Raw genomic sequence first — 22930 nt, forward strand, 5'->3', positions numbered from 1 at the left:
TTTGGATCAGTAAAAATGAGTATATCTACACTTGACCTTTTTAATTGCAGGCCTCTGTAAAATTAGAGGGCAAGATGGCTGGATTTGACTTGCGAATCTTTTTAGTATAGCATTGGAAGAATAGAACTTTCTTTGCCTAGCAATACTTCTAACCTAGCTTCTTCATTGAGGTTTTAGTTAATATAGCTGTTAATTTGCATAAAATTAATTGCATAAGATTATCGTGTTCTCAGAAATTATGTAACACTCAAAAGAAAGTACATATTCATAACCATATCCTTGTTCTATTTATTCTTTTTGAATCATGAGCTCTCACACTCAGCTAGTTTTTGAAGCAAATTAATATGTGAAGAAGCAGTAAAGATTCTAGTGCAGTAAGCACATGATAGATACACAAGTGAGTTAATGGAGTCCAGCTTTGTCTCATTTAATATATTATGCAGCTATTCTCCAAATGGATTGTAAAAGAAGTGAAATACCTACTTACATCCTGGACTAGCACATCCTGCTATCTACTGTGTCTGTTTTTTTGATTGAGGTGTGAGAGTGTGATCAGAAGCCTTCCGTGACTTCTAATCTGTGTCCACTAGTAATGCATGTTGGTACAGAAGGCTTGGAAAACTTTTCTGCTCCTTTCTTGCACTTTGGGTCTAGAAAATAAAAGCAAACTGGAGTCAAACAGCTGCCTTTTTTTCTGTTCAGATAGATAATGTGGCTCCTCAGAAGTGGGCATTGCATTTTTCTCTTGACTTGGCTTTGAATTCAGAGAATCACCCGTTGGTAGCACCTGTTGCTCTCCCCGGTAAAGAGCTAGATTTAGACAGTTCAACTGTCTTATTTCTAGATATTTCCTCTTGTGAGCCAAGATAGAACAGGTAAGATAACCTTTTTTGCCTGTGATCTGTGGAAGCGTGGCCCAACTCAAAGGATGATGTCTTTCAATATCTGAGTAATTAAAATTACATCCTTGAACTACTAATCTCTTTATTTTCTCTCCTTTCTTACTTTACCTTCTCTTTCACTATAACTGAATAAGAGTGTTTAAGGGATCAAGGACTAACAGCATCATGTAGAAATTTACATGTGGTCTAGTCCTGCTTTAAAAGAGAGATAAGATTAGATCACCTCTAAGGTAATTATTGAAGATGTTTACTTTATTTAAAACCTTCTTTGGTTTGGGATCTTCGCATTTTCTCCAAGACTGACCTCTCCCACCCATCTCTCAGCTAGTTCCCCAGAAGCTGTTGTTGGTGTTTGACTTTTGTTTGTTTGCCTAAAAACCCACTTCCCTCTTCTCAGCTCTCTTGGACCCTAAGAAAAGGTCTTTTCTGTTTTCTATTAAATATTCCTTAAGGCTCTTGGCATACAAATGGATTGCTTACTTTTTTCTCTGACACGGTGATTGCTCTTTCCTAATACATCTCTACCTTTCTTTAGAAACCATATTAACATTTCAAGTTCTCTGGCTGATTACAAGTTAAAACATAAAATCTGCATTTACTTAGAATTATAATCCTGTCTGTAGCCAGTGCTTTTAATCCTGCATAGACCACATGTGCAGAAGAAGTGGAAGACATGTCAGGAGTCAAGTGACAGGCATTTAGAAGATGCTCTAACCCCATAGACCCAGGGGCTATGTAGGAAAGTGATTTGTTTATTGTTATTTTTAGAATGGTTAGTTTTTGCGTTGTACTTTTAAAAACACACCTTAAACCAGTCTTTTTTGCATTTGGAACATGACAGAATGGACGTCCACAAAGTCAGGCTTTGCGGAGGTGAACCTCAACAGAGTTTGAATTCAATACCTGATTTGAAAACATTGTAAAATGTAGGGTTGTGAATAGAAGTATACATTAACTTTAAATCGTGAGGCTGGCTGTTTAATTTTGGGTTTTATGTTGCCAAATGGATTCAGCAAATAAGAATTGTTTTATAAAGAGAGTAAAACTTTTCCAGTTATTCTGATAGTTATTTTCTGTTGAGCCATTTTTGGAAATTACAGTTGAACCAGGAATGGAGAAGGGAGTTCTCTTTAAGGGAATATTGGCTTTTTGAATAGAATTCAGTCGCATATGAATGTGGTGTTAAAAAATTTGAGGTCCTGTCTCCTTTATCTTTTGTTTTCCTAGCCCCATCCAGGAAGTCGGTTTTGACAGACCCAGCTAAACTCAAAAAGCTGCAACAGAGTGGCGAGGCCTTCGTACAGGATGATTCTTGTGTGAACATTGTGGCACAGTTGCCTAAGTGCCGAGAGTGTCGCTTGGACAGTCTCCGCAAGGATAAGGAGCAACAGAAGGACTCACCTGTGTTTTGCCGCTTCTTTCACTTCAGGAGGTGAGGCATTTTGGGAAAAGTTCAGATAATCTGGGCATACTTTTTATGCTAGATCATCTAGCATACCTTTTTTACTCTTATCAACAGTAAATCTAGAAGTAAAAAGGTGGTAGATGTTGCATTTGTAATCTCTAGGTTGGAGAATCTAGATCTTATTGCATGTGACTTTTCATTCTTATTTTTGTTTTTTTTTAAAGTAACGAAGCTTAAAAATATAAACTTCTATTTCTGAAAGTAACAGTCATTATAGAAAAATGTTGAAGGTTCTGAAAAACCACTACAAATAACTACGGTTAACTTTTCAGTGCATTGTATGATCATAAAATGTATTCAGGCATACCTAGTTGGTATATTGCACATTCTGTTTTGAATCTTTATTTTCCCATTATGTAGTAGGGACCACTTGATCATAACCTTTTTCTTAAAATACTTTTGAATTTCTGTGTAAGAGCATGTTATATTAATGTTTGATAATTTATTTCACCAATTCCCTTGTTGGTATTAAGATTATTTTGTATTTTTTGTGACTGGAAATAATGCAGAAATGATCTTTTTGTCCATGTCCCTGATTATTTGCTTTGGGAGGATTACTAGAAATGGCATTTCTGGATCAGAAGGTGTGTGTGTTTTAAGACTTTGATACACATGTTCTGCCAAGTTATCCTCCAGGAAGGTTGCACCTGTGTCCTTGCCCACTGCAGTGTTTGAACATGCTCCCATGGTCTCTGTACCATTGGCAGCAGGGAGAGGCATATCTTTTAAAAAAATCTTTTCCAATTTTATAGGCAAAATTTTCGTGTATATATATTTATACATATAAATTCAAAATAATTTTCTTTAAATTCTTCTATCCTGAGTGAAGAAAAAAGCAGCCCTATCTTCTCTTTTGTTCGTATAGAAATGAAGTGTTGGCATAGTTGAACTTGAGGTAGAATTCACTTTCTCAGAAATCTAGGTGCTTTCAGGTTGAACTAACTCTAATCATAAACAGAAGAGTTGACTTCAATTTCTTCCTATTCTCCCCCTCTCCTTTCATTTTATCTAAGTGAAAAGATTGCTGATGAGCTGAATTAAATGCACCGGGAATTTAGATCATTAATTATATATGCTTGTAATTTTCAGATTCAGGCTTATTTAGCAAAATAAGAATTTTTTAGATACTAGTTTGCCCCATTCATCCCTTTGTAAATTGCAAAAGCACATCATAAAGCATGTGAGTAGCATTTAGAGCTGTAATACTGTTAACATATATTAACATATGCTTATATTAATATATTCTGAATAACTCCTGGCCCAGAATAAGCTCTCAGTAGAGGGTAACTCTATTTCCCTTCCTCTCGAGAATTTTTTTCTTAAACAGGTGTGTTACAGTGCATGTTCATTTGTATGTGTATGTATTTTGAAGAAACTGAAATGGTTGTGCTTTGTACAGGTCTTTGTGTTTCTATTATGCACTTGATTTCATGTTGTTATGGCTCCTCTGCTATGAAAGGTATAACTGGATTGGATGAGAGATTGGTTTAAGTTGCAAAGGTATTTTAGGGAAAGGATAATTTATTTTGTTTTGTTCTTTGTAATATGATTAGAGCTCTTTATTTTTTAAACCCACTATATTTTTGTAACAGTCTAGAAGTCATTGACTTTATGACTTAGCTGTTTTTTTCATTTTTGACTTCTTTAAAGGGGAAAGTACCTTTGTCTAATGCTGCATAGTAGAAGCCAGTGTAGTAGAAACTAGAAAAAACTCATATCTTGTTAAAAGAATATCATAATTTAACTTTTTTCCTGATGTTTAGAGTGAAGATTGAGGTTGTCATTAGCCTCCTCATCAAGTTTGTATCTCATTAAACTCTTTTGCAAATAAAATAGGAGTAGGGGTAGGATCTCAGTGGTAAGGCTCAGTTGCTAGGTCCTGTAGCCATTACGTCCCACTTTGAAATGCTTTCAAATTTATTTTTTAGTGTTATGACTATCTTTAATTTGGACCGTCAATTAAAAACTTGCATCTCTCATTTGGACTGCTTGAAATAATTCGCATATGTTAGGTAACAGTGTCTTGTCCTTCCAGTTTATTCTACACGCTTTTGGACGAATGGTTTTTCTAAAACACAACTTCGCGTGTGTCTCACATGATGACTTTTGATAGCTGCCCAGTGCCTAGCAAAGTCAAGATCCCCAGTGAAATACTGAAGGCTTCAGCAATTGACTCCGACTTACCTCTGCAACTTCTTCCTGATTCTTACCTATTTGAATAAACCCTTTAGTCTAATTAGTCTATTGTCACCCTGTTCACCTTTAGTTTTCTTGCTTTTATATGAAATACTGTCTTTTGGACATACCTTCTTTCACGTAATTGTCTACCTTTTCTTGCCGAAGCAAGCTCAGTTACTCTCTTTACTGTGAAGTCCTCATCATATTGGCCCACAAAACTCATAGTCAGCAGTCAGCACTTCGTCCTCTGCTCTTAACAAGAATTGATGACTGTTACGATATGTTACAGGCTACTTCATTGTGTTTTATGTCTATTTCTTATGTCTCCTAGTAGAAATATTTGTATGTATGTATTTACTTACTTATGTTTAGAGACAGAATCTTACTCTGCTGCCCAGAGTAAGATTCTGCATTGGCATGATCATAGCTCACTGTTATGTCAAACTCCGGGGCTCAAGTGATCTTCCCATCTCAGCTTCCAAGGTAGCTAGGACTACAGGCTTCTGCCACCATGCCTGGCTAATTAAAAAATTTTTTTTTTGTAGAGACAGGGTCTTGCTATGTTCTCTGGGCTGGTCTCGATCTGGATCCCTCTCAGCCTCCCAAAGTGCTGGGATTACAGTGAGCCATTGTGCCTAGCCAGAATACTATATTTTTAGGCTGGGCATGGTGGTTCATGCTTGTAATCCCAGCACTTCAGGAGACCAAGGTGGGAGGATTGCTTGAGCCCAGGAGTTTGACACCAGCTTGGGCAATGTGACAAACCCCTGTCTCTACAAAAAATGGAAAAAGAAAATTAGCTCGGTGTGGTGGCACATGCCTGCCTTCCCAGCCACTTGAGAGGCTAAGGTGGGAGGATTGCTGAAGCCTGGGAGGTGGGGGTTGCAGTGAGCCATACTCGTACCACTGTACTCCAGCCTGGGGCATTGGAGTGAGAGCCTGTCTCAAAAAAAGACAAAAATATTTTGTGTTTTAAAAATTTAAAATACATAGCTTATGAAAAAAACATTGAAGTGTTACAGAGTATTGAAGGCAAATAATGAACAAATGGTCTGCCCTTTGTTCCACTTCTTAGGTTCTGAGGCCCATTTTAATGCTTCTCTCTTTCTAGAAGCTTGGACAGTAACGTGCGGCTGGAATTCATATAGGCACCAAGTACCTCACAGACCAGTGTGGCCATTGCTTCAGTGACTGTCTAGTGGTTACCCTTCTTTAGCTGAGCTTTTGTCTTGAAGCAGTAGTTGTATTTAAATCTGATCAGGTTATTTATCACCTTCTGTTTGTTAACGACTTACCTTTGTAGTAACTTAAGATTTTCCTGCTCTTAAGTGCCAAGTCCAGCAGGTTGAACAACTATCCCTGGAGGCAGTATGATTATATTGGTTTGAGTGCAAAATATACCTCTCTTCCCTTCTCCTCACTCCTCTTTCCCCCTGTCTAGCTGGTCTTTTGGGGGAAAAGTGTTTTTAATCTTCCTACTGACATTGCCAAATAATCATTGGCTGTGATTAGCCATGGAGATTACAGAAAACTAGGAAGGACTTTGTTGATTTAAATAGTAATTACAATTTGTGGATGGGCACGGTGGCTCATGCCTGTAATCCCAGCACTTTGGGAGACTGAAGCAGGAGTATCACCTGAGGTCAGGAGTTCAAGACCAGCCTGACCAACATAGCGAAATTCTCTACTAAAAATACAAAAATTAGGCAGGATGGTGGCGCACGCTTGTAATCTCAGCTACTGGGGAAGCTGAGGCAGGGAGAATTGCTTGAACCTGGGAGGCGGAGGTTGCAGTGAGCCGAGATGGCACCACTGCACTCCAGCCTGGGTGACAGAGTGAGACTCCATCTCCCCCTCGCCCCCCCAAAAAGTAATTACAAGTTGTAAATCAGTTTTGTGTGTGTGTGTTTGTGCATTATATCTTTTTTTCCCCTGCTTCCCTAGGTTACAATTCAACAAACATGGTGTGTTGCGGGTAGAAGGATTCTTAACACCAAACAAGTATGACAATGAAGCAATTGGCTTGTGGTTACCTTTAACCAAAAACGTTGTGGGGATTGATTTGGACACAGCAAAGTACATCTTGGCCAATATTGGAGACCACTTCTGTCAAATGGTGATTTCTGAAAAGGAAGCTATGTCAACTATTGAGCCACACAGTAAGAGCATCTCTTAGGGGGTAGGATTTTTGAGCCCAACTTGATTTTTGTTCCTGAGTGACACCTAAGTCCTAATTGCTTGGATTTTTTTTTCCACCCAAAAATTTAGATAACTTTGATGTAATGAGGTTGCAGTTTTTCTTTTGTAACAGGTTTGATCAGAGTTAGCCACCTATTTTTGGGGTTTATTTTGGGCCAATTACCAAAGGAGTGGAACTCCTTTTTTGTTAGGAAAGGTGAAGGTACAGTAATGGTGGAATTTGCACAGCCTCACCAGCAGTGCAGGCACACTACAAGGGGATGAGGTCTCAGATTGGTTTATTTTAAAACAAAGGTTCTTAATCATGAATACATTTCAAGGAAAGAAAGAATGGGAAGGCTAACTCTTAGACCTACTGGGTTAGAGTCTGCAGGGCTGGGTCCCAGACATGAGAGTGAGAACAGGTTCAGAATGGAAATGATTGTTAGAGTCAAGGTGTGAAGGGAATACTTGGAGGTTCTAGATGGGCATGTGCTTGTGTCCTCTGCTCTTTGGGAGCACTCTTATGCTGATCTGGCAGCCTGTTAAGCCACAGGAATCAGGGTAGGTGCCACATTAGAGCCAGACCTCCTTCATGACATCTTAAGCTAGGATGTTTGGAGGACAGTACAGCCTCTTCCTGTCCATGTCTCTCTGTGGAAATGAGTTATCCAGCCAGAAGCACCATGGGTTATCTGTCTTGTAAGCCTCATATTTTCTTCCATCATTTTATCTTTACCAGTGGTTGAAAGTTAAAAGTGAAGCCTTTCCATTCCTCCAGTATGTCTCTTTTTAGACTCTGCTTCCCAAGTATGTTTGAATACAAGCATCCATGCCAGTCTTAAGAATTTTGATTTATTACCAGCAACTAACCGAAGCTAGCTTAAGCACAAAAATAACTTAGTGAATAGATGTGGATACTCTCTCAGAGTCCAAGGAACAGGACTAGGGCATTCCCAACTGTAGGAATCCAGAGCTGCCTGGGAGAAAGGGAATTGTGAGTGCCTGGAACAACCAGAGTCATTCTTTAGAATTACTTCATTCTGCTAGGGTAGTGGATGGAGACTCTTAAGTCAAAAGTCTTATTATACTTTCCCCCCCTGTAGTCTGTTTAAGACAAGCAATATTAGTTTTCCACTTCAGTAGAGATACAAAGTTTCTTTATTAAATATATTTAAGTAAGAGTAGTAGATCGAAAGAATAATTCCTAAGTAACTGATCTGGCAGTGGTACATACATGACTGCAATGTGGAAATACTTTTTTGGAATGTATTAGTAGCTTTGTTCCTGAATCAGCAGAGCTGTTTTAAGCAAGTGATGGCTTTGTCTTCGATAATGGTGAGTCATCTGAAAAATGTGGGGTTTTTTTTTAATATAGAAAAGGCATAGACAGTTATCTTTTAGAACATAATTAAGAAACTCTCCTCCTTGAAGATTTAAATGTGATTAACCTTTCCTCCTTGCCTTTTTGATTATCCTGTTGCTCTTTCTTTTCTCTGTGACAAGCTGGTCAGATTGGAGAGAGAAACCCACTGTGAGTGACACTGAAATACGCCACCATACCCAGAAGAGTTTACCTCTGATCCTGAGATTAGGGAGCAGATCTCGACTATTACTACTTTTATTCTGTCCTTTCAGTGACAAATAGTCATTAAATGGGTGGCTAAGAGATCTAAGAGTACTTGTGATAAAACAGTCTAATCCAAGTGTCCAAGATGAAGTTCATAAAATCTCATAAGATGCCTAAAGCTATATGTATTGTGTCCTGTGCTATTACATTATAATGTAATGACAGAAGTTCATTCAGCAATTGGATTGATTTTGTATAAGCTAAAGCTTGGTCATTTGGATACTGTTCAGTCTGAAGAAGGAATGAGTTAACCCCAAACTGGATTAGGAAGAAGATGTTCTCCATAGGACAGGAGTACAGCAGCATTGATCCAGTGTTGTTCAGGAGAGACACACAGACTGACTGCCAGGAGTCTCCTAGTCAGGAGACCTTGGGCTTTTCTGTGACCCACAAAAATTTCCTCCCTTTGCTCATATTTCTGAAAGCTTGCTGATACCTGGTTTGGTTCCCTGATCTGGCACTCCTCCATCTGGGGGAAGGGTCCAATGGCCTGTCCTGTTTTGGAAGACCTCTCTCTGCAGTTATTAGGTCTTGGCCACTGGAACAGAAAATGCTGCTTTGTGGAATCCTGGATCCTGCCTTAATCTGTTGGATGTTTGGTTAGTGTGAGTCAGTCCTGGGTGCCTGCATCATTTCTGGCACTGGTTAAATCGAATTTCTGACTGACTGGTGAAGGAACTGACCTTGGACCATTGTGCCTGCACAAAGTTAATGTGCAACTCCCTCCAGGCCCGCTGAGCACCTTGGAGTTTTTAATGGGCAGTCTGAGTGGATGTAGGGTATCTGAATAACCTGATGCTCTATGCAGATTACTGGGTTTGTGGATCTGAGTAAATTTTTTTTTCCTTTGGAGAAAGCCTGGAACATGCTGCCTTTAAATTCTGAAAGTGACTCATGACTCAGAGGTTAAGAACCACTGTTGTGTGATACCTGTGTCTGAGCTCCAACTTGTGTAACTACTGCTGCACAGTCTGAATAGGGATTCTGCTTGGAGTTCAGTCTCCTGGAGGGAGGTGAGACTGTGCCTGAATATATACAGTGAGAAGAGGCATGAATCTGAAGTACAAATTAAAGTTACTAGGAATGCTGAGGGGATCCCGGAGCACTTCATGGGGCGGAGGACAGCATTTGCAATGAAAGCTGAACAAAGTTAATTTGAAGTCTAAAGTCTAGTCACAGGGAGGAATGACAACAACCCCTACCTTTCATGTTTGATTTCAGAGGCCCTCTCCTTCCAAAGACTAAGTGATTTACTGATTTTTGCAGGACAGGTTGCTTGGAAGCGAGCTGTCAAAGGTGTTCGAGAAATGTGTGATGTGTGCGACACCACCATCTTCAACCTGCACTGGGTGTGTCCTCGGTGTGGGTTTGGAGTATGTGTGGATTGCTATCGGATGAAGAGAAAGAATTGCCAACAGGGTGAGAACCGATTTGATTCTCCTCCAGCCCCTCTACAGAGTTAAATCAAGTTTTTTGTTGATTTGTGTTTGGTGGGTTTCTTGAAGCATGTGGAGCCAGTCTATAAGGAACAGTTACTACAAATCAGTTATTTGCAGGTGCTGCTTACAAGACTTTCTCTTGGCTAAAATGCGTGAAGAGTCAGATACATGAACCAGAGAACTTAATGCCCACACAGATCATTCCTGGAAAAGGTATTTCATGTGCTTTTCTTTCCCTTTGTCTTGGTTAACTCATGGGGGCTGGTAGTTTGGTTTTACTTTATTACTCGCTTAAGTTTATTTTTGTCCAGAAGTGTATTAAATAATTCCTCCAACACTTTTTGATTAAAGTTTTGTAGGATAATTTTGTAGAAGAAAAGAAAATGTATTTTGGGGAAGGCCTCTGGAGCAGGATGAAAAGGAGGGAGTGGCAAAAGTAATCCTGTGGGGAATGCCAGCTTCTGCTGTGTAACGTTAAGGTTGAAAGTACCTAATACCCTTGTTCAGATGTTTGCCTCTGCCCTTTCTAGCCCTGTATGATGTTGGAGACATTGTTCATTCTGTAAGAGCGAAATGGGGAATAAAGGCAAACTGCCCTTGTTCAAACAGGCAATTCAAACTCTTTTCAAAGCCAGCCTCAAAGGAAGACCTAAAACAGGTATTTACTGCTTATGTTAAATTCACCATCCCTTGTAATTGTCATTTGTGTTTTTCAAATAACCCAAGGATTTCTATCAGTGCGTTTGAAAGGAACCTGGGGATAGTAATCAGTGGAAAGAGAGAGAGAAATAATTCATACATTTCATGTGGCAGTTCAGAGACCTGTTCTGACTTTTCACATTACTTTTGTAGACTCTTCTGTGGCCTCTTTTAGTAGGTTTTACATTTTTGTTTCTTCAAAAAGCAAAAGGTTCTATAGTAGTCTATCTAATAAGTAGCTGTCGAGTTTGTAAAGGGTTTAAAAAGAATTCTGTGTATTTTGCAGAATTAAAATTATTCAGATAAGCCTTAACATTTTAAAAATTACTAAATATATTTTGCCTACGTTTATGAAGAGTTGAAGGAAATAATGATAAAATGAACCTTTAGTTGCCCATCATGCAATGTAAAAAATGATAATTTTCTCAGTCCTCATATGTCTCCCGGGTAGCATCCCTCTCCTCTCCACCATCACATGTATGCCTTGCTGTCCCTTCTCCCCCTTGTTGCAGTAATCAGTATGCCGCATTGTGTTTAATAATCAGAAATTTACATTTCTATAAAGCTGTGGTGTCATAGGCAGGATGGGAGAACAGAAGACTTGTAATATTTGGAGTCAGAACTGAATGTGAAGTCTTTTCCTTCCACTTGCTAGTTGTGTTACTTTGGCTGAAGTGAGCTGGTTTCTATGTGGTTCAGCTTCCTCATCAGTAATATAGAAATAATAAGCAATATTGATGATTGGGCATCACAGAATTATATCACATGTAAAGAGAGGGCCTGGACCACAACAGGAGTTTGGATATTTTTTTTCCTCCTTCTTATGTATATATAAACTGGCTCTTGCCAGTTTTAAAAATTATTTTCTTCTACAGGAGTCATCTTAGATTTAATTTATGAGTTCTTTTAAGAGCTCCTCATCACATTTTTAAAGCTAAGTCAAAATAGCATTTTCTCTTTCTCTGCATCCTATTTCCTTCTGAAATCACAGCTTTACCTTTCCTGCCTGCCTCATTTATTCATTTTCAACCATGTTTTCTGTGCCTATCCTGGATTCTGGGATGAGTTCATAGGGGAGACAGGCACAAACTGGTCATTTTAAACCAGCATGGTACATAGAGTAATAGGGATAGGTACCAGCAGGGGCTGGTAAAAGAGTGCGCGGGGTAATAGCTTGCTGTGTTTTAAGTTGCTAACATCTCTTCTACCTTGTAGTTACTCTCTACTAGTGCAGGATTACTGCAGCTGTGGGGATACCCAGGGCTAGCTATTAGGTGGTTTTGTTCTGGATATTTATCTCACTTGTCAGTCGGCTATTAGGAGAGAACAAAAGAAAAGGAAGCTGTCATTCTTCAGCTTATGTAAAATCGTCCTTTAATGCTTAACACAGACTTCTTTAGCTGGAGAAAAACCGACTCTTGGTACAGTGCTCCAGCAGAATCCCTCAGTGTTGGAGCCAGCAGCTGTGGGTGGGGAAGCAGTCTCCAAGCCAGCCGGCAGCATGAAGCCTGCCTGTCCAGCCAGCACATCTCCTCTAAACTGGCTGGCAGACCTAACCAGTGGGAATGTCAACAAGGAAAACAAGGGTGAGTGTTTCCTGCTTTCTTGTTTGTTGCTGAGTATTTTAGTCCATTCATGGAAGGACTTGGCAACCTCAGTTGCCGGGAGGACAGTGGTTAGAAGTCCTGTGGAATGGAAAGTGCTTCTCTGGAGTCATCCTGGAACCTGCCACAAATGAAAGTGTTTTTGAAATGCAGTACCAAAGAGGAGAAATTTTTCTGCATTAAAATGTAGAGACTTCTACCTTCTGGCTGTGTTACAGAAGAGAAGAATTGCAGGCCACTTCTTTCATATAAAGATCTGGAACAAAATCGTAATGAATCAAATTTGACACTGTAAATGAAGGAATATTTGAATGTTAGACTACACCTGAATTTCTGGAAAAACCTTTATATAGTTTTAAAAATGTGATAAGGAGCTCTTAAAAGAACTCATAAATCAGGTCTAAGAGGACTGTTGTAGAAAAAAATAATTTGAAAAGCTAGCAAGAGCACAGCTGGTGAGTTTATATATACCTTAGAAAGAGGAAAAAGAATATTCAAACTCCTGTTGTGGTCCAGGCCCTCTCTTTACATGTGATGTAATTCCATGATGCTCAATCATCAGTATTGTTATTATTTCTGTATTACTGATGAGGAAGCTGAAGCATAGAAACCAGCACATTTGAGCCGAAGTAAGACAATTAGCAAGTGGCTGGAAAAGAATTTAAATTTTTCAAGATTTTTCCAGAAATGAAGATGTAGTCTGACATTCAAAAATATAGAAGAATCACGGGACAAGATGCAAGAAAACATTAAGTAAAATTCAGTACCTGTTTATGATTTACAAAAAACTTAAGAACATTCTTAAGAGTTTAAGCAAAAAAACTGGAGACATCATAAATAATCATTGAATTTTTTAAAAAATTTGTTTTTGAGGTGTTTTGAGACGGAATCTTGCTCTGTCCACCCAGGCTGGAGTGCAGTGGCACGATCTTGGCTCACATTGCACTCTACCTCCCAGGTTCAAGTGATTCTCCTGCCTCAGCCTCCCGAGTAGCTAGGATCATAGATGCCTGCCACCACGCCCTGCTAATTTTTGTATTTTTAGTAGAGACGGGGTTTTGCCATGTTGGCCAAGCTGGTCTTTGAGGTTTTTTTGTTTTGTTTTATTTTAACAGTTTCTATGTTCAAGACAAAGGATATTTATTACCACTTTTTATTAAGCATTGTACTGGAAGTCCTGGTCAGTGCATTGAGGGAAAAAAAAGTGTAAAGAGAATGCTGCCAGTATTTGTAGACAGTACAAGCAAAAAATCCAAAAGAATCTACATTTACTAAACATTTGTCAGGGTTGCTAGATACAAAGGTCAATTTACAAAATTCCGTTGTACTGGATAGTTATTGTTTTAACCTCAATGAGGAATCCTTGTCTAAGTAAGTCATATCATTCATACTTATCTCCTAAAGTTTTTTTTTGTTCCAGTAAATAGAAAGCAAGTTCTGAAGTAATTCTGTTTGTAGAATACTAATAAGGGATTTGCCTTTCAGAATATGTTTTCATCTGGATGTTTTGGTTTTATTTTAGAAAAACAACCAACGATGCCAATTTTAAAGAATGAAATCAAATGCCTTCCACCCCTCCCGCCTTTAAGCAAATCCAGCACAGTCCTCCAAACGTTTAACAGCACAATTTTGACACCCGTAAGCAACAATAATTCTGGTTTCCTCCGGAATCTCTTGAATTCTTCTACAGGAAAGGTATATGTTTGTTTGTTGGTACTACATGTTGTAAAGTTGAAAACAGAACAGGAAGAGAGTAGAGAAATTGGAACTGAAAGTAGAAAGGAGACTGAATCACATACTTAACCTTTGTGGGTTCAGAAGGCTTGAGTCATTGGAGGATAGGTTTTATGGGACTATAGTTCTGGGCCAGGCCACTTTCTCATGTTACCTCACTTCTGTGAGTTGTCAAGTGGGGACAGGGGACGTGCCTCTTTGCCTGGGGGACCTGGCTTAGAATCTTCTGGATGTGTAATATATACTCATCATTATGGGAATGGGGTTTCTTGATGGTAGGGGAATGACATATTTGAGACTTTTGTTCTTTCTCCAATTCAGACAGAAAATGGACTCAAGAATACACCAAAAATCCTTGATGACATCTTTGCCTCTTTGGTGCAAAATAAGACTTCTTCTGATTTGTCTAAGAGGCCTCAAGGACTGACGATCAAGCCCAGCATTCTGGGCTTTGACACTCCTCACTATTGGCTTTGTGATAATCGCTTGCTGTGCTTGCAAGACCCCAACAATAAGAGCAACTGGAATGTGTTTAGGGAGTGCTGGAAACAAGGACAGGTAATGTAGGCCTCCCTTCCTCCAGCCCTATTCAGAACCCCCTTCTCAGTTCCTTTGGCAGACTTCTGACACCACCACCCCAGCCTTCTCCCACCCCTTCGCCTTCTGTTTTATTCTTTATTGTTTAGGTGAATATAATCAGGTCAGGATGTGGCTGTGGGTCTTCCTTTTTAAAGCAGATGGTCCTAAATTGACTTTTCCATTCAGGTTTTTATTGCTTCCTACCAGTCCCCGTTGGGTTTTTGATGAGGGCATCCAGGCTTGGTGATTCCTATGGTAAACCTCAGCAGAGGAAGTGAGTGTGACTACAGGCTGATGGGATTTGGGAGATTAGACAAAATGTGGTAGAAAATCATACACCCCTCTTACCTGAATGGAAAGCCTGTGCTGAAGGCAATTCTAGGTAGGCTAGGGCCGTGTAGTGTCATATAGTCCCCATTTGCCTGCTTTAAAGGGCAGTGTTGTTGGATCTTAAGTGTTGGTTAATATCTTTAGGGGAATTTCTAGGCCTGCTTCTGTGCTTTCTTGTTTTGGTTCTGTTTTCTGGATCTTTGGCTTCTCTGGCCAGATAGGGTCTTTGCTAAAGGAATACTCTGCTCTCTTGGACAAGGATTTGGGAGAATTGCCCAACAGAAAAATGTGAGTGTTTAACCAAAAATAAATTTTCAAAAATGTTTTTCTCCATCTAGTGTACTAATAGGATTTGCTCCTTTAATCATATATAGACAAGAAACAAAATGATGAGCTGAATACAGTGCATCAGCAGGCTTTCTTGCTTGTTGCCAATATTTTAAAGTTAGACTATTTCACATAAAGTTAAACTATAAAGTTAGACTATTTCACATAAAATTAAACTATAAAGTCACGTAAAGTTAGACTATTTCATTTAAAGTTAGACTATTTCTCATAAAGGTTAGAGCTTCTGGGTTGTCTTAGACAGCCAAAAGATTTGGCACCCTCACACAGCCAGTAGTAGTGAGGGGTGTCACCGACCATATTCCTGCTTGGCAGTAACAGGCTCAAGTATAGTGGGGTCACCCTGTTTCACCAGTGACTGGTGTCACTGGACACTCCTTCCAGCCCTTGTCTTCTTCACAGTCCGTCTTGCTGTGAGTAATGGAAAGGTGATCCTTTGTCCTAGATGCTTACCCATGTAGTTTTGAGAGCAAGAGGTGTGTAAGCAGATGAATGGTGAAGGTTGGAGGTGCTTCGGGAGCTCAGAGAACTAAGCCTAAACTGTCACATCACCATCTGAGATGGAGCACCAGCTCCATGGAAATACACCAATAGCAGTGTGAAGAGGGACTGCCTTCGGGAGTGGGGACAGAGCTGCCAGAGTTCAGACTAAAGTTGTCTTCTCTTCATTTAGCCAGTGATGGTGTCTGGAGTGCATCACAAATTGAACTCTGAACTTTGGAAACCTGAATCCTTCAGGAAAGAGTTTGGTGAGCAGGAAGTAGACCTAGTTAATTGTAGGACCAATGAAATCATCACAGGAGCCACAGTAGGAGACTTCTGGGATGGATTTGAAGACGTTCCAAGTATGTATAAAAGATCTTTTAAGGGGGTTGAGGATGTGAAAGGAGGGAACACAGGAATGGCAGGAGTCTGAGACCCATCAGTGGCAGCTGCAGCATTTCCCAGGATTTTGGAGTTTAAAATTAACATCTCTCCTCCCCTTCCTTGTTACAATGTTTATGCTTTTAAACTCTGAGGCATTATTACCTGTTCTGTTTGTCTTTATTGTCCCTGGACAGAACATCAGATAGGGTCACTCTCTCTCTCCGAGCAGAATAAGTAATTTGTTCCATGCTGACCTCAGAAAACTGGGTTTACTAAACACCTGTGACCTTTGATTGCTGATGTGCATTGCTGTTGATTAGTTGGGATGCTGCTCACTTCTTCCAGAACACTGTAGAGGAGGAGCAGATTGGATCGATGACAGCTGTCGAAATACCACCTACCTGCAGTGGGCAAAAGGGAGCGGCTGAATCTCCCAAGAACGAGTAGCAGCTTAATAAGCTTCTAGGAAAGACAAGGCACTGACACAAATCCGTTAGTTGGTGATCTTTATTTTGCTGCACCTTGCTGCCTTCTGGGTACAAATGGATTTCTTTACACTGCAGAAATAAAATGGTGGATAGTTGGTAAGAGGGGAAAAATAAGGAGTAATAATATTTGTATACTAAATTTATCAGGTTATGAAAATTTTGCAGAGATAAATTTCTTTGTATTGTTGAAGCATAAAATGCTACTTTGTCATTTATTTTGGTCTGTTTCTGAGTCATAAATAGTAACAGTTCATTCTGGTTACCTTTCAGATCGTTTGAAAAATGAAAAAGAACCAATGGTGTTGAAACTTAAGGACTGGCCACCAGGAGAAGATTTTAGAGATATGATGCCTTCCAGGTATGATTATGAAGGTGGGGAGAGATGATTCTGTCCTTGACTTGGTAGGATAGTGAGAAAATAGTTTTCAAGGAAATAACAAAAGTTCTGTAGTTATACTGCTGCTGATTTTTCATTTCTAGTCTGTAGTCATTGGAGGCATGTTTATTTTTAGATGAGATGAGGCCTATTTTTAGGCCTGGCTAATGGAACACCACACATTTTCCGTGGTAGGCCCTACTAGAGAAGAGGCTCACTTTTTCTTACAAGGCTGATTTGGAGGCAGTTGTGGAATCTGATGTGTAAGGGTCAGAACAGTATAGTCACAGCACTGAGTTAGACAAGAAGACATCTATTGGGTGGATCTATTTTCCTGATTGAGCTTGAAACCTTGAAAAGGGTATCATAACTAATCAATGATGTATCTCTAAGCGTAACTTTTTGTCTAGAATTTATTGCTGACATCTTTTGTCTGAACTGTTACAGCCGATTTTGACACATTTGTGTGTTGTAGGAGAGAAGACATGTTTGTTTGTAACTACTGTAATTCTAATCTTAAATATTTGATGGCTCTCTCTGTCTACATGATCACAGATATATTTGTTCCTTTTGGTGTAAAAGGAACAAAACAGGTTACACAATAATGAATTAGAAAAGCAATCTTATTTTGCAAATTCCTGGTTCTGTTGTTCTAGGTTTGATGATCTGATGGCCAACATTCCACTGCCCGAGTACACAAGGCGAGATGGCAAACTGAACTTGGCCTCTAGGCTGCCCAACTACTTTGTTCGGCCAGATCTGGGTCCCAAGATGTATAATGCTTATGGTAAGGAGGAGATGGCTAACTTTAAACTGGAAATAAAACAACTGAAAATGTTTGGAAAATTGATTTTGTGGGAGGGAAAGGTGGAAAACACCCATAATCTTAATGCTTAATACAGCCACAACCTTCACTTTTACATATTTCTTTTCATTCCCTGGCCACATGTTTGTGTATTTCATTTTCATAGTTGCAGTTGTAGGGCATATGCAATTTTGTGTTTTTCCCTTTACCTAATTTTACATTGTAAACTCTTGACATGTTACGTAATAGTCTTTAGATCACTTTTAATGGTGTGTGATACATCATTGAAAGAATGTACTTTTATTAGTGATTTCAGTGTTCGGACATTTAGGTCAGTCTGCTAGCATTCTAGCTGTCTTAACATCTGCTACAATTAAATGCAGTGTTCTATATTGGTGAGTAGAAGTTAGTTACTTAGGATTCAAAGTACCCTTTGAATTGGACTTTTATTCTTTTGACATGACTCAATACTGTCTAACGAGGATGCCTGGGATAAAGATTGGTTTCTCCATTTATCAGAGCCTTCTTTCATCATTATAACTGTGATCTTTATCAGTTTTACACATGGCCTTTAATTAGGGCTGGATTCGAGTTGGCCATTTTGAAGGAATTATTTGTTATTGAATGCAGCTCTAGTTGTTTGAATATTTCAGTGAATTTTATTTACTCATTTTTACTATTTGGCCCCTACTTTTCCAGTCCTCTTGGAAATTATTTATTTATTCTTCCCATAATTACTTTCATGTCACTTTCCATTTCTAGCCTTAGACCTGTGGGTGTCCTTTTCAAAAAGGACAAGGTCTGTTGTTGTCTTCACCGTGTTCTCCAAAGACTGTTAGGGGAGGGGAGAAGAAGAGGGGCAAGGACTCCAGCCCCACAATTCTGTTATGTTGAGTCAGCTCAGGGAACCGCCAGGAGTGTAGTTGGGGACTGTTGTGACAGGGGAGTGTTTTTGTTTGCAAGATCCCAGCAGTCTCCATGCCCAAGATAGTTCTGCCAGGGCAGGGATAGAGTGAGAAATGGTGTGTGGGTCAGAAGACTCGGTGGGCACAAAGCCTTTTGCCTGTTCCTCACTTCTCAGGTCTCAGTGAGTCCTCCATGTGCTGTGGGTCTGCAGTGTGCTCTCTCGAGGTCCTGTCCCTCGAGCCCTTCAGAGACTGATTAAAGCAGCTGGTTGGGATCTTGAGCAAACTTACGTATATGAGAGCATTTTTCCAATATCATGTGATATTGTAGTTTTATCCATGCATTGTAGAAATCCTGAAGCTTTAAAGGTGGGTATCTGAGAAATTTTCAAAAGAATTGCTTGTGTGGTTTAACTAGCTTGGCAGCAGGTCTTTTCCCCTAGACACTAATAGATGGCAATGTTACTCTATAAAAGCTTTTCCTATGACAAAAGGGTTCCCATCCAGAAGTAAGCATTCAGGGAATGAAAATAATGAAGATGTGTTCATTTTCAAACACCTTATATCTTATTGTAAACATCATTGAAGAGTGGTCTTTTCAAAGGTTGGGTGATTGAGCTGTGACTCTTCAATCAGAGTAAGTGCAAAGGCTCTTTGGAGAGATCATATAATCCAGCCTCTCTTCAGCTCCTGCAACACCCCCCCGCCCATTTTGCAAATGAGGACCAGGACTTGAGGACAGTAGAAGGGACATTGACCTGTTCAGGATCTCTAGGGGGCAGCTAGTGGCAGGTCTGAGACTAGTACTTAGATCTCCTAATTTCCAAGCTAGAGCCCATTTTCCTACTCTTCCTCTACTCTAACTCCCCATCACCCAACAGCCCCTACTATTTCAGCTTTTTTCTCCCTTAAAAGTCCATGGTGTTTTGTTTCAGGATGTTTTGTTGTCTAGCACTCCTTTCCCTTTGACCATTGTGTTTTTACAATTTTGGTTTCATCTGAGTTTACCATAGTTTAGAGTCTGGTTTTATCAATGTACAGTTACCCATGACTGGGATTTGATGGACTTTGGGCCAGTGGCTGGACAGCAGTTTTTTCCTTCCCCGTTTTGCAGTGTGGCACTGGCCGGATCAGCAAGCAGCCAGTCCCTGCCAAGGCTTTGCCTCCTAGTCTCCTTTCCTTACTTTTCTTCCCAGCTCCATCCTCTTCCTATTGCCCTTAGTCTTAACCATCATCTTCAAGTTTGTGTTTATCGTTCACTTATATTTATACTTTTAACATATATACTTGTATTCCTGCACAATATTCTTTGTTTTTAACCTGCTTTTGAACTTCATATAAATAGAATCAGATTTTTTATATTCACCCATGCTGTCATATAATAATATATCATTCATGTGTTCATTTTATTCATTTTATTTCTATTACATTAATTGCTTTTTTCTGAAATTTGGCTTTTTACTGTGGAACTATTTTTCAAACACACTGAAAACTTGAGAGTCTGGTAGTGTATTGGGGAAACCCCACCCCTGATATTCAACGTGGGTTCTTTTCTATTTCCCTAAGTGTCGACTGGTCTGAGAAATAAAGGGGAAGAGTACAAAAGAGAGAAATTTTAAAGCTGGGTGTCTGGGGGAGACTCATCACATGTCGGCAGGTTCTGTGATGCCCCCCAGCTGTAAAATCAGCAAGTTTTTATTAGCAATTTTCAGAAGGGGAGGGAGTGTACAAATAGGGTGTGGGTCACAGAGATCGCATGCTTCACAAGGTAATAAAATATCACAGAGCAAATGGAGGCAGGGTGAGATCACAGGACCACAGGATGGGGCAAAATTAAAATTGCTAATGAAGTTCGCAATTGTCATTGATAACATTGCCATTGTCATTGATAACATCGTCATTGTCATTGATAACATCGCATTGTCATTGATAACATCTTACCAGGAGACAGGGTTTAAGAGCAGACAACCTGTCTGACCAAAATTTATTAGGCAGGAATTTCCTCGTCCTTATAAGCCTGGGAGTGCTATAGGAGACCTGGGCTTATGTCATCCCTTCAGCTTCGACCACAAAAGGCAGCTGCCCCCAAGGGGGCCGTTTAGAGGCCTCCCCTCAGGGACGCATTCTCTTTCTCAGGGATGTTCTTTGCTAAGAAAAATAATTCAGTGATATTTCTCCTATTTGCTTTTGAAAGAAGAGAAATATGGCTCTGTTCCACCCAGCTCACTAGCAGTCAGAGTTTAAGGTTATCTCTCTTGTTCCCTGAACATTGCTGTTATCCTGTTCTTTTTTCAGGGTGCCCAGATTTCATATTGTTCAAACACACGTGCTCTACAAACAATTTGTGCACTTATTGTTCAAACATACATGCTCTGCAAACAACTTGTGTACTTAACGCAGAGTCCTGAGGCAGCATACATCCTCCTCACCTTACAAAGATGACAGGATTAAGAGATTAAAGTAAAGACAGGCATAGGAAATCACAAGGGTATTGATTGGTGAAGTGATAAGTGTCCATGAAATCTTTACAATTTATGTTCAGAGATTGCAGTAAAGACAGGCATAAGAAATTATAAAAGTATTAATTTGGGAAACTAATAAATGTTCATGAAATCTTCACAATTTATGTTCTTCTGCCATGGCTTCAGCCAGTCTCTCCGTTGGGGGTCCCTGACTTCTCACAATAGTAGTGACTCCATATAACTCATCACCCAGTTATGTAAGAGCTTTCAGCTTTTTGCCATAATTGTTTCATTGTCTCCTCTCCTTAAATTTTTTCATCATCCTCTCATCTATACTGATTTCACCCTAATACCAAATGCTTTACCTATTCCTAGGGCTGATATTTCAGCAAGCTGGAAAGAAAAAGTACAACAGGGTTCTGGGGCCCTGGTCCCAACTTGGAATGAAGAAATGTGCCCTCTCAAAAGCGTAGCCCCTCTAAAACCACAGCCCCAGCAAGCCAGAGATAAAGCCTTCCTCCAAAACAGTATTGTGGGGCGTTTTCAGAGGCTGGCAGGTTAGAAAACAGCCGCTGCTTGCTCACTACAAGCTGTGCTTCTCTCTACTGCCCAGCCTAAGAAGCAGAGTCCTAGTGTTAGAATGGGTTACCCAACGTGACTGCAGGGTAAGCTTCAGGATGATTGCTGAGCAAGGTGAGCCTTCTCCTGTGAGCAAGGAATTAGCCACAGATTATGAACATTGGAGGGACCTGTCGTTCTGAATCACTCCTCACCCCTCCTCTTTTACAGTTGAGAGAACCAAGGAATGCGTTGGGCAGTGTTCCTTCTTATACTCATGATAGCCATTTGAGGTTCCAGGTTTATGTGTGTGTGTGTGGGTGGGGGCTTTCCCTTGGACTCCCCATCTTGAGTGGTCCTTGGGCTTTGCCTCTTGTCCCAGAACTCCTAGGCAATGGCAACAATCAGAGCCTGAGCTCACTTGATTTAGCAGATGTCCTTTTGGCAAATCCCACCTTCAGAAGCCTGCTTTACCACTTCCATTTCCTGCTGTTTTTGGCTTCTGAGTATTCCTTCTTTTCTTGCTAGCACATTGATAGGTTAAAGATTTTTTTTTGCAATAGTTTGATCCAGAATTTCTATTCTCAGCAGAAGAGTCAATCAGGGACCTACCATCCCCCAGGTAGTGGAAAGACTATGGCAGCCTTTGTTGTCTTCCGTAAACTTAAGGCATTTTGTTTTTGCAGGATTAATTACTCCTGAAGATCGGAAATATGGAACAACAAATCTTCACTTAGATGTATCTGATGCAGCTAATGTCATGGTCTATGTGGGAATTCCCAAAGGACAGTGTGAGCAAGAAGAAGGTAGGGTGCTGAGCATAAAAGGAGGGCTTACTCTTTGAGCCAGGGCCTGTGGTCTGATATTTGCTTTCTCTTCTTGCTCTAGAAGTCCTTAAGACCATCCAAGATGGAGATTCTGACGAACTCACAATAAAGCGATTTATTGAAGGAAAAGAGAAGCCGGGAGCACTGTGGCACATATATGCTGCGAAGGACACAGAGAAGATAAGGGAATTTCTTAAAAAGGTGTGCTTTTTATGGCATGTGTGAACAGAGGAATAGAGAATAGCAGTATTAAGTTACATGTGGTGAACTGACTGGCTTGGCTAGGGGAACTGTCACGACCTGAAAAGTTAAATCTGTACCTGTCAGATTGAATAGGCTGAAGGTGGTTGCTAAGGAACAAGGATTCTAAATGATTAGGGTTACACTTCTAAAAAAAAGCAGGCCTTGTCTTTTATGGCTGTGTTTTGTGTTACAGTGCATTTAGAGATTTTTGTTCTCTGCTTTCAAGTTACTGTATCTGATCATCTCCCAGCATGTATTTGTTTTTACTGCCTTAAGAATCTGAGCACTTCAGAGGTGCATGTATCCTTGGCCCTGA

At 39.9% G+C, this 22930-nt stretch overlaps 1 protein-coding gene across 4 annotated transcripts in view; it reads left to right on the forward strand.

Annotated features, from left to right (window-relative positions):
- Window positions 1–22930, forward strand: part of KDM3A (lysine demethylase 3A) — a 52501-nt gene that overhangs the window by 26878 nt on the left and 2693 nt on the right. For 3 of the 4 annotated variants that reach the window (XM_033175371.1, XM_033175369.1, XM_033175373.1), the window contains exons 11-23: window positions 2130–2334; window positions 6490–6704; window positions 9620–9772; window positions 9910–10005; window positions 10323–10450; window positions 11882–12077; window positions 13618–13790; window positions 14151–14387; window positions 15757–15928; window positions 16709–16796; window positions 17471–17601; window positions 22231–22350; window positions 22433–22572. In XM_033175371.1, the coding sequence (XP_033031262.1) occupies window positions 2130–2334; window positions 6490–6704; window positions 9620–9772; window positions 9910–10005; window positions 10323–10450; window positions 11882–12077; window positions 13618–13790; window positions 14151–14387; window positions 15757–15928; window positions 16709–16796; window positions 17471–17601; window positions 22231–22350; window positions 22433–22572 (2054 nt within the window). The remainder of the gene's footprint in view (window positions 1–2129; window positions 2335–6489; window positions 6705–9619; window positions 9773–9909; window positions 10006–10322; window positions 10451–11881; window positions 12078–13617; window positions 13791–14150; window positions 14388–15756; window positions 15929–16708; window positions 16797–17470; window positions 17602–22230; window positions 22351–22432; window positions 22573–22930) is intronic. The other variant, XM_033175370.1, reaches the window with a different exon arrangement.

The sequence above is a fragment of the Trachypithecus francoisi genome, unplaced genomic scaffold (assembly GCF_009764315.1).
Source record: "Trachypithecus francoisi isolate TF-2019V2 unplaced genomic scaffold, Tfra_2.0 Lachesis_group17, whole genome shotgun sequence".
Classification (NCBI taxonomy): Eukaryota; Metazoa; Chordata; class Mammalia; order Primates; family Cercopithecidae; genus Trachypithecus; species Trachypithecus francoisi.